At 38.3% G+C, this 11,770-nt stretch overlaps 1 protein-coding gene across 1 annotated transcript; it reads right to left on the reverse strand.

Moving 5' to 3' along the window:
- Positions 1-1,397: 1,397 nt before the first annotated feature.
- orc2 (origin recognition complex, subunit 2) lies at positions 1,398-10,417 on the reverse strand. The gene is made up of 17 exons (XM_053512841.1): positions 10,225-10,417; positions 9,963-10,068; positions 8,630-8,773; positions 8,384-8,470; positions 5,862-5,957; positions 5,709-5,740; positions 5,552-5,609; positions 5,068-5,258; positions 4,827-4,925; positions 4,630-4,739; positions 4,363-4,495; positions 3,216-3,312; positions 2,939-3,085; positions 2,595-2,766; positions 2,262-2,323; positions 1,998-2,116; positions 1,398-1,800 (listed from the first exon to the last, which is right to left on the reverse strand). Exons 2-17 carry the CDS (start codon positions 10,057-10,059, stop codon positions 1,717-1,719), a joined length of 1,728 nt encoding a protein of 575 aa, XP_053368816.1. The 5' UTR covers positions 10,060-10,068; positions 10,225-10,417; the 3' UTR covers positions 1,398-1,716.
- Positions 10,418-11,770: the final 1,353 nt, after the last annotated feature.

The following is an 11,770-nucleotide window of genomic DNA, read 5'->3' on the forward strand; positions in this document are numbered from 1 at the left end:
CTGACTAGGAGCAATGTGGCCATAAGAAAACAGATAAGAGTGAGACTAATTTGAAAAAAAAAAATTGTTTGCTGGGGAGCATAAAGATTATATTTTGGAGCAATGATAAAGGTCAGGTGCTCTAGTAAGTTTAGGTTGAGCCTATTCCAATGCAATGGTTGTATCAGGGTAAGAAGGAAAGAGCATGAAGTGATGCACCTATTGTGCATAATGCACACTTGTACAAGCCTTTGGAAGCAGTGTTATATTGGGGGTTGCTTCAGTTGGTCAGTTCTAGGCTCAGCAATGTTAGTGGCAATAAAACGGAAGTCAGCTCATGACCTGAACTGAATGAGCAGGTTATTATATCTCTGGACCTGTTCTTCCCTGATACCATGGATACTGCTGGACTCAATTTTTGAAAGTGATGTAAATTATTTTCACACATGAACTGGCCACCACATCGTGTCCTGTAATCAACGCTAAAGGTGACTAAAATCTTAGTGTGTGTGACTTCTTGTTGCCAGGCAGTGTATATTCTAATTTGTATAAACAATTTTAAGTCTCCTGTTGATGAGAGCTGGTGAGTGTAATGGCCATGGCATTCATATTTCAATTAAGTTTAATTCCCATCAAATAATTTATTGATCATGTAAATGGGAATAGTTTTATCATAAGATAAAGGTGATTAATCTGAAGGGATCTGTCAAATGGGACAGAAACCCACTTGCATAAATAATGAGATGCCGGCACAGCATGGGAGAGCCAATGGGTTCTTGTCACCAATATGTGTGGTTATAGTTGCACTATATTGGCAGAAAGTATGTGACTTGTCTGACTTTTTTGTTCCTCTAAAAAAGTTTTCCACTACATTTTTTTTTTTTAAAGCATGGATGTTGAGATTTGACCGTTCAGCCACAAAAAAGCATTAGTAAAGTCAGGCACTGGTGCTGAGATGCAGTCAGTGTTGCAGTTCATCCGAAGTGTATTCTGTGGGATTGTGGTCAGGGCTTTGTCCAGACTATCTGACTTCCACTCCAACCATAGCTCACTATGTCCTCCAGGAGCTCACCATGTGCACTGGGCACCATCATGCTGGAATATGTTTTTATGAATATGAATATGTTTGAGTTTCACAAATGTTCACAGGTAGTTAGGTTCCCTTAAACTTTTTACCGTATAGTGTATACATGTGGGTTTGAAAATAGCTGCACAGGGAAATGACCAGTGTACCAAAAATTTATCTCAGTCATAGGTTCTAGCCGCATTGTTCCTGGAACTAATTTGGCATTTCCTGTTTCTGTTGCGCTTAAACACACACAAGCCTATATGTTGCATTAGGATCTGTTTTAGCATCTTGTTGTTACCAAGTATATTTCTGTTATTATGATGTTGCAATAACCATGTGAATATTTATGTATAGTTGCTGATCATATTTTTATATGTAAATAAACTGCAATGCATCATATTTATTACATATCTATACATAATAAAGGTTTACAAAAAATTGTCTGATTCTATTTCAGTGCTTGAAATACTTTTCAGAGTTGGCTTGTTTCAGTTGGACTTCAGCAGTGCATGACATCTGGTTCTGTCCATCTGAGTCTCTGCATGCCATATGGCAGTCTTTGCCAGCTTACTGCTGCCTATCCACAGTAACCAGAACAGGTGAATAAACGCTGCCCACAGACAGGCATTCAGTCAGTCAGTAATCTTTTTTTTTTTTTCCTGCCCTGTTTACTCGACATCCTCCTTCTCCAGAAAGTCAGTTAAAGTTCCTGCATCCACAGGGATCAGAAGGTACTCTATTCCATCAGCTCCCTGCAAAGACAAAGATTTCTTTATGAATTTAAAGAAAACCTTTTTAATGGTCTTGTACTGATTTTTATAAAGAAGTAACATCCGTTTCAGAGATGATAAGAATATATACATTTAGCCCGCAGGCCACTTCCTGCAAACAGACATGCTCCTTAATTCATTAAATTACGATCCAATCCCATATAGGTTTACTTATTTACCTTCTTGGTTCTGATCAGCTTGTGATCCCTGAACTCTGTCAGCTGAGTTCTCAGTGTGATGTCACTGTTTACCAGGAAGGCCTCACGACAACGCTGGTAAAAATCTTGAAAAGACAAACCTGAACACATAATAGACATGAAAAGAAGGTCCAGTTAGAAAATTAAAGAAGAAAAAAATGGCTTTTTGGACTTGAGGACCAGCTCTATAAAGAGATTTATAAGAAAAAAAAAGTTCTTAATTACTGTAAAACAGTACAGTTTTACCCGAGTATGAAGTATTGTCTTTGTTCTCCAGCTGGAATTCAGCCAGTAATCTGAATATTCCTCTGTGAGCAGAGCATACACAGAGTCACCTTTTTGAAACCAAAACTCATCCTTGAGAAAATGCAATAATTACCTAAATAATGACCAAATGTAAACTAAAGAATATATAAAGAATTAGAGTATGTAAAATATACTGTATAAATAAGTGAACAGGAATGTACATTTCTTAAACTCTTTACATATACATACATATACTTCAGTAATGAACAATAATGTTTGCTTGCTTTGGATACACTCGTGTGTGTGTGTGTGTTTGTGTGTCTGTTGCTGTACCTAGCATTTGGTGTGAGACTGCGCAGGACGTGTGTAAGCGAGCTAAGGGCCAGCGCTCCTGTCTGCTGCACCAGGAGAGAGTTCTCGTATGATGTCTCTTCTGTGTACGGAAGGAAGGTAGTCGTCTCGTACCACAGCCAGTTAAACACACACATCTTTGAGTGGTCCCATACTGTACAATAACACAGCCAAGGTAACACTTAACAACTTACATACACTACTGAACTGATAAAAATAAGAGTTTAAACATTAAAAGACTTTAAAAAGTACTGAACTCAGAAGTCTGAGAACATTTTAAGACAAACAAAATAAGAGTCGTTTAGCGTTAAGGTGTAAAAACGGACCGAGTGGGGCGTTGATGTGATCTATGGAGGCAAGCAGGTGCATGTTGGGAATGGATGCCAGCTGTCCCAAGGCCTGCTGGTTCTTTTCACCACGCAGCATGGGGCCATCAATGTTGTGGATGATCAGGTAGATGTGGTTATCCGGGTCTGGTAAGAACACCAAATGATTACACAACAATCCACATCATGACAGTTTACCACGAATGGACGGAGGATTAATTTCATTATGTAAGCACTTTGTTTATCTGAATTTTCATGTAAGAGAATATTAGAGAACCTTTTTTAAGGGTTTTCATAATGAAGTCTATTTGGTCCGTTGGGGTCCGAAAACTCCCATCATGCTCCAGCATCTCACCAGTGATGGAGTTTAAAATCTGTCAAAGTGCAATAACACAATATGAGAAAGAAAAAAAAAAAACCATGATCTTGTTTTCATTGTATTTGATAATTTTTTTTCTTTAAAAGGGACTGTGAAACTTGTATCAGAATTGAATTCCATTAATTTTGCAATGCAATGCAATCACTGCTGTATGGCTTTCCACCACACTGTAAAAAAGTTTTTTATAAACTTAATTTTTACCATTTAGAACAAACTAATACTTTTTTTCTCTTGCTTTTCAATAAACTTTCCCTCTGTCACCAGTAGTAAATCTTTATCCTCGTAGGTCTAATGGAGCAAGATCAGAACTATAGGGAAGATGTTTTTAACACCTCAAAACGAACTTTTTTCAGAATGACGACAGTGTGGGCAGAAATGTGTGGACGTACATCGTCCAAATAGCAACACCCTTGCAGTCCTTGGTGTTTAATCCGGAGTTTAGGCTTCAGCTCTTCAATAAGAATCTCACTGTAACAAGCACTGTTGATTGTCGAATTGTTCCCATACCGGCCCTTGAGAATCCCAGAAAACTGAAAGCATCAATTTTACAGTTGATGATCAGTGAATGGGGATTTTCCTGGTTGTTTTTCTATTCCAAACACTGTTTATGCTCTTCCGTGAGTTGAGTCAGGACCAAGTTTAAAATCAGACCACAAAAAAACAATCCCAAACCTTTTTTCCTCGCATCACAGTTACAAATTAACTGTTGTAGCGGAGTCACATCTGCACAGCATTGACTGGGGAGACAGTAGCCTTAAACACAAGTTTCTCACCCTTGTATATTATGACTCCAATTTAGGATGTCAATATAAAGTATACGTACAATATATCAACATAAAACAAAAATTTATTTTGTCCAAATCAAGCAGTCCTGGATTCTATCCATGTAAAGATTCATATCAACGTTTAAAGTGCTGAATATACATCTCAATGGAAGCTCTAATACTTACAGGATATACAATCTAGTTTCAAAACAAGCTAAAGATAACCTTGCTTAATATTCCTTCCTGAACGAAAAAAACGTTTAATAAATGCTAAAACTAACCGATTTGAGGGTGATGCTTGGGAAGAAGCCGTTGACCACCAGATGCATGGAGTCAGACAGCATGGTAGTGCGGAACTTCTCCATTAGAAGCTTTTTTGAACCCAGGCCATACAGCAGTATGTTGAATCCCATCCTTTTGACATGTATACAAAAAAAAGTCTTAATACTACTTATTTAACACATCAACATGTGTGGAATAAAACAAAACCCTAATCTTAAGACATCTTAACACATTTTAAGTACGTTCATCTGAATTTTCAACTCAACTGTAACTGCAGCATCCATTTGCTAAAATTCTTCTCGTGTTTCTTATTCAGTTGAGTGATTTCGTGTGTATAACAGGAGGGCTTTCCATCCAGCAACCGCAGCAGAGTTTCCTACAAAACACAGTAAAAATTTCCATCATATAAATGTTGCAGAAATCTAGCAGCTGGGTTAAATGTAGGCCGTTGAACAGAACTGACCCGATCCAGTTTTGGGGTCTGGAGCTTTTGCAGGGTTCGGTCTGACGTGAGCACCTTCGAGCTGCTGTGAGCTTCAAAGTATTCCTCCACCAGGCTGGGCTGGAAAAAGACATGGTTACAGATTTGTGCTAAGCAAATGTAAAGTATTTTTACATAGAGTCTGAGGTGCATGAAATTATGAAGTGCAAAAAAAAGACAGTAACCATACAAGAAGTTCTCCATATTCAGTAAAAGGTGCTACCTCGGGTGCTTTCTTGCTTTTCTTGGCAGGCGTCTTGTAAAGCGCAGCAGCAACTGTAGACGTCTTACTGGGTGTTTTGGGCTGAGCTTCATTCTTTTCTCCTTTTTCCTCCTCATCTTCATGATCATCGTCCTCTTCCTCAGAGTTTGAGGGGGAGAAATCACTGTCACTGTCTGACTTTAGATTAGGAGCTTTAAAGAAAAAAAAAAGAAAGAAAACAAACATTGTGAGAAAATGCTTAATTATTAAGCATTTAGTGCATTAAGTGAGAAAATGCTTAATCATCATCACACCAGATAAAAGATTTGTAGCATTATGTTTTGGAGACAAATTCTGGTTTAATCATTATTACTGCAACTGACAAAATAAATCATTCAGACTAGTGATAAAACAAGAAGGAAAATTCCATGAAATGCCTAAAAACTATATTATATTTTAACAAAATGTTCGAACCTGATATTATATTTTAACAAAATGTTCAAACCTGATATTCTCTTTCTCAGTCTGTGTGGAGTCGTGGAAACAAACTGTACTTTCTTCCCCTGAAAGAAAAAAAAACAATCAATTAATAGTCAGCAAATTACAAAATGCATAACTAGTATATTGGCAGTTTTCTAAAAGAAATTGAAAGATGAAATTACCTTTTGAGGAGTTTTGTTTTGCGTCACCGACTCTAGAAGTGAAAAATATAAGCAGCATCGTTATAAATATGCATATTAAAGAGTAAAGTATTTCCCAGGGACATGATTATGACAGAGATAAAAAAAAAAACTTAAAATAAGTAGGGTGCTCACTCTTAGAGGATGCACGGGCAGGGCTAGGTGGCTCCTCTGGACTATCAGGAGTGCTAAATTTGACACTTTTTCCAGGAGTACGCGCCCATTCTGACGCTGGATTAAAAAAAGGAAATTCAGTAACATGTATTATATAAGTTAGTTTTGTCCAAGCAATCTGATTGGACAAGAGGCTTTTAACGGGTGGTGATGAAGGAAGATAACAGCATTGGGATGTTTAACTATGTGAGTCACAGGTGTTCTTATAACCGTTAATTACACTAACTGCCAAATGCTGTGTGTAAAACTAGGTCTTTACAGTCCGCTATATTAAGAAGAGAGCAGCTACCTGCCAAAACTCACAGTCAAAACAAATCACGGAAGCACCTTCAGCAGGAAAAAACCTCTGATAACATTATGTCATCCTAAACAACATTTTGTCTCCTTAATAATTGCTTTCAAGTTGTTTTGAACGGCCTCTGAACAATCCATTTTTTTATCACAAAGCTAACTAGCTTCTAGCACTCCTTCTTATGTGATATTGCTTAATTAACATTTTCCCTGATATGAAACGATGCATGTCTAGGCACAAACTGGTAACTAAAAATTAAAAATTTTATTTGCTGATAATTTTATTTTGTCGACTTTAAATAAAAGTATTTAACCCCCAAAAGATGGAAAAATAAAAGAACAGAAAGTATGCCAAAATTCCTAATCAAATCTGATGTCAAATAAAACAAATATAAAAACAAAAAAAATGTGACAACACCACAGCCATCTTCTCTCCAGCCCAGTCAATAATATTTCTAAGCTCCTCTTTATCAGGCTAAACATTGTCACAATTTCTCAAATTTCCTCAAATTTTCAGCGGTTAATGACCACCACACCTTAAAGGTCCTACACATTATATTTTTCATTAAATTTTAATATGATCTTTAGGGTCCTAATGAAAAGTTTGTATTATACGTTAATTAAAAATTCAAAAGGATTGTGTAAAAAAAACACTACTTTTACCTGGTAAAAACTAGCTCTGTTCTCAGCAACCTGTTTCAGTACATGCTAATTTAAATGCTCATGACCTCTGCTGAGCCCGCCCCCCCCGTTCTGTGGGGCGTGACACGTAGGGTATAGCGACGGAAGTGTAGTCCAGTGCGGGCAATGCTTTGGACTGCATTACCCACAAAGGATTGCCACAACGCAGTGCTTTGTGGGTAATGCAGTCCAAACTGGAAAACTATGGATTATAGAGCCCGAGCCTGTTTTCTTCAGTCGTTTTTGGTTTGATTTAAGTACGGAACCTACGCGGAAGTTTGTAATATCGCCTGACAACGCAGAAATTAAAAGAATGGACATGCATCGACCCGTTTGTCTTTCTCATCACTGCATGTGCATGAATTAACGGGCTGTTGCGCTGCCGCGAGCAACAACAAGAAAAGCGGAGAAGCTTACTGAGAGTGATACGGACGCGATGTGTTTACATGACTTCTTAATCTTCGACAGACATAGTTATAAACCAACTAACGTAACAAAGGTAAGCATAATATAGTTTTCCGACTACGTACACAGTTTGCAACTAGACAATCACCTTAATGCATTGTTTATTATAAACGGGCGATTAGGGATTATATAGAGACGGATGTACATAGAGAAGAAGCCATAACCATGTTCTATGAGAGTGTAAGTTAACTTACACTCCGCATTCATCGTGATTATTAGAAAAGGCGATCTGCAAAGACTCATAGTAAAATAAATCACACTCACCGAGCCTGGTGAAGATGAAGCAGGAACACGAAGCGTTAGTACAGATCCATTTTTAGGAGCAGCTTCCCAGTAAAACCTGCTTTATAGTGACCCGCGTTTATAAAGCAGTCTGGTGAAAAATGATTATCGCAAACATGAACGCATTTAGGTAAATCAGCGGGGACGTTAGCTTTAAAAACTAAATTCAGCCACTGCGTCCTCAGTGGCTCAGATACCTAATCCTAGGTAGGTACCCTAGGTCACTAACCCTAGGTAGTGAATGACGACTGCTGTATTCGCTATTACACCAAACAACTGTACACAACACTCGCTTAGGCGTCATTTTGCTCCAGCGGCGAAAAAACAATGGCCGACAGCTTCTTCTCACTCGGGGCGGGTCTTTGCTAAAACACCAGTGTCAATCAACTTGTGTAGGAACGCCCTCTTGTGGTGTGGCGTCACAAGGCAAGGCTTTTGCGATTGGCCTGATTTCAGAAGGGGGATGTTACTGTAATAAACGAAAAAAAAAAAACACTGGGCAGCTCTTTATCATCGTAGAGTGGTTGTGTACGCACTCTCCTAACACACAGTTTAGTCCAAACAGCTTAAAATAGTGCATGTAGTGCTCTATGACCCCTTTAAGGATCTGATCTTAGCCCCCCTCAACCTTTTTCCGCTGTATTTACTGTTACTCAACAGACTTTGTTTACACCACAGATTCCCTCAGAAATGATCTAATCACAACTGTCAGTGTACAGTCAGTGTAAATGGAAACATTATAAGACAAACCTCTCCTCACTTACCCACTTGTGCCATTTTATTGGACCGTTTAATAGACTGGAAAGTGAACACCGAAGCTCCTGCAGTTGCTGATCCATCCTCATCTCCATCTGAGCAACACACAAAAAAAAATAAAGGCACCCTGCACTCAGCAAGTCAGAGGGACACAAAGTAAAAACCAACAAAGGCTGTTCAAAAAAAGTTGATAGTACATATTATTTATGTGATTTATACTTAATATAATAATGTATAAAGTTTTACTATCTCACCTTGTGTGCCAAGTGCCTCTACATAGTTTTGCTCATTAAAAACACCCTCTTCATCCTCTTCTTCTTCCACAGGGCCTGCTGATGGCTTTCTAGGGCTCTTCAGGCTTGCAAGAGTTTGGACTGAACTCGGTGGGGCCTTTGACCCTAAAAACACAACGACAAAGGTGATGCTTAGTACAACAATCTCAGTTTCTGTTTCAAACCAGGTACCAAAATATGAACAAGGTAGATAAGAAGGTGTATAAGGACATGACCCGTAGAGCATATAAGTCAATAGTACAGCGCAACGCTTGTTGTCTGAGTAAAAATATTGAGTTAGTAGGTAGAGACCAAATATGAACAAGGTATTATTCATATAATTTGCCAGATTATGAATAAAGCAGACTGTATAAGAATTAAATGACCTTTAGAGCATACTGTACTGTACACGCTCATAAGTACAGTGCATGATTTGTTGACAGAGTAAATGTGGGAAGAAATAAAGAAAGAGAGAGAGAAAAAAAACTTATCACTATAGCTTCTCCTTTCTCCTGATCAAATTAGGAGGTGCTACAGTAGATCATCTGATCCACACATTTTGATTTTGACAGATTTTATGCCAGAGGATCTGTCTGACAACCCTCACTTTAAAATAAATAAATCCCGGTTTGGGAACAGCACTAAGGGTGCCCTGATGAGGCATCAACTAGGAAGCAACATAACAGGAGAGAACCACTGAAGAACTAGGCCACCAATGCCCTTAAATGATTAATTTATATAATGATGCAATGATAATTGAATAAAACAGCTTTAATTTAATTACATAAAAAACTGCACTATTTATTTTACCATTAGATTCAGAGTGGCACACGGGTATGAAGCATGGTTAAATCGATCCTGAGCTCAGGTTACTATTAGTGCCTAGTTTTGCAGGTTGTCAATGTGAATATCAGTTTCCTCAGGGTTTTTTTTTTTTTTTTTTGGGGGGGGGGGATTCTTTATGCCCCCTTAAAACATCACAGACAAAAACCAGGTATGATAACTCTCCTTGTAAATGTGAACGTGTGTACGGTTGTCAGTGTCCCATCAGGGGTGTACTCCTGCCTGCATCCATAGTTCCCAGGTTAGGGCCCAGATCCAGACCTCAACCCTGACTAGATCACTGAAGATTAAAGGATGATTAAATGATGGTTAAAGGGTATGATACTTAAGCTTTGCTTCACAGTGCTGTCATAAGCATTGTTTGTATACGCTGCATGTATGATGCATTCAAGATGTTCAATAAAATTGCTGGAATAAACAAAAATAGAAAACACCAAAGTTAGAAATAGTGTTCCCTTTTCAATCTTAATACCTTCATGTTTCTCCACAATGTGATCCAGGACATCTTTATCCCCAACAAACCGCACTTCTAAAGCTCCTGACTCCACTGTGCGCTTCTGTGGACTCATATTTTACACCTGAAAGTGAAATTAAACATCTCAAAAGATGCTCCATCAACATATTGTACCATTTCTTTTTTACATGCAGTTTTTACAGCTCCCAAATAACAGCAAGCTATGTTAGCTCGAAGGCTACGTTTCTATGGTAATAAGCAGTGACGTGCGCGAGCTCACCGGATGAGAGAGAAAGTGACAATTTCATTCGAATACAGCAGCTTTGAGACTCTTTTCCACACAGACCCCTGACTGTTAAACAGTCTACATAAATATTTTAAAGAAATTATAACTTTATATCAAAAGTTGCCACATTTCTAAATAACAGGACAACTCAGCGACAAGCATGAACTTTCCGCGCGAACCTACGAAGCTGCGGACCACGTGACCGGAAGAGACGTCATTTCTCCAGCCCTCGTTTAAAGTAACAGATCAAAAAGAAATCAAACTTATCTTATTATTTTGTCCATTGTTTAAAAAATGTTTAGTGTCCAAATTGTAGTCCCTTCGTTTATTATTATATGTTGTTGTGTGTGTATTATTACAGATAAGATTAGAGGTAAAAATTACATTAAAATTGACAAAATAAATGTATATTTCATATTAAACATTACAGTTAAGCTAATAGGTGCTTAATGGTTTAGTGGTTATCACTGTCATCTTGCACCTAGGCTTGGGTTCGATTCCTATCTCAGGTCTGCGTGCATGGAGTTTCACAAACACAGACACAAGGTGGGAATCAAACCATCGACCTGGAAGTGCAAGACCGCAGTGATAACCGCAGTGACAAATATTAGAAAATAAATAAATTCATAAATACCCATAATTTAAATTAATTTTAAATAACTTTATCACAAAGAAATGACTTTCACAGACAGGGTCACATATAGCTGAACTCCTTCATGATCATGACTAGAACCAGAGCTGAAATTTGTTACTCAGAGCAAACAGTGTGAAGGAAAGTATATGTTAGTGCTTTGACTTGCCTGAAGGATAATGAAGGATAATGTGGTTAGCACTGTCGCCCTGCACCTCCAGGATGTGTGTGCATGAAGTTTCTCAGCGCTTGGCGGGTTCCCTCCGGGTACTCCGCTTTCCTCCCACATTTTAAAGACATGCAGATTAGGCTAAATGTCGTTCACAAATTGCCTGCAGTGTGTGAATGAGTGTGTGATATGTGGATATGTGTGTGCCAATCCTGCGATGGATTGGCACCCCGTCCAGGGAGTACCCTGCCTCATGCCCTAAGTCTCCTGGACTAGGCTCCAGGCCAACCCACGACCCTGTATACAGGACAGACGGTGAGTGATGCAGTAAGTAGCTTCTCATTTCTTAAACAACCAGGTCAGAAGACATATCCTGTGGTCGAAGTAAAGATCTTACTTTGTTTGAGACCTGCATTAAGAAAAGGAAACAATCAAGAGATTGCTGAAACTACTAAAATTGGTTTAAGCACTAAAATGCATTAATAAAACGTGAAATGATAGTGGTGAACCATCATCCATCACCATCATCCTCAAGGAAGTAATGTGGTCAGAAAAAAAATCCTGAAAGACTGATGGGAGATCAGCAAACCATTTAAAATCAATAAATAAATTAATAAATACACAGCAGAACTCATGAATATGTTTAATAGTGAAAGCAATATAATTTCCACATGCACTGGAACTGGGATTAAACATAATGCAGCCTTAGGAAATTTGGAGATAATTGAAAAAAGGCTTCA

Source organism: Clarias gariepinus, chromosome 15, assembly GCF_024256425.1.
Source record: "Clarias gariepinus isolate MV-2021 ecotype Netherlands chromosome 15, CGAR_prim_01v2, whole genome shotgun sequence".
NCBI classification, from domain to species: Eukaryota; Metazoa; Chordata; class Actinopteri; order Siluriformes; family Clariidae; genus Clarias; species Clarias gariepinus.

What these genes read in the sequence shown, in the direction of transcription:
- orc2 (XM_053512841.1), bottom strand. Translation starts at nt 10,059, where the DNA reads ATGAGTCCACAGAAGCGCACAGTGGAGTCAGGAGCTTTAGAAGTGCGG. An exon ending in AAATGGATGCTGCAGTTACA is followed by an intron (nt 4,496 to 4,629) that starts GTTGAGTTGAAA and finishes ACATGTCAAAAG; the next exon opens with GATGGGATTCAACATACTGC. An exon ending in TCACATCAACGCCCCACTCG is followed by an intron (nt 2,767 to 2,938) that starts GTCCGTTTTTAC and finishes GTTATTGTACAG; the next exon opens with TATGGGACCACTCAAAGATG.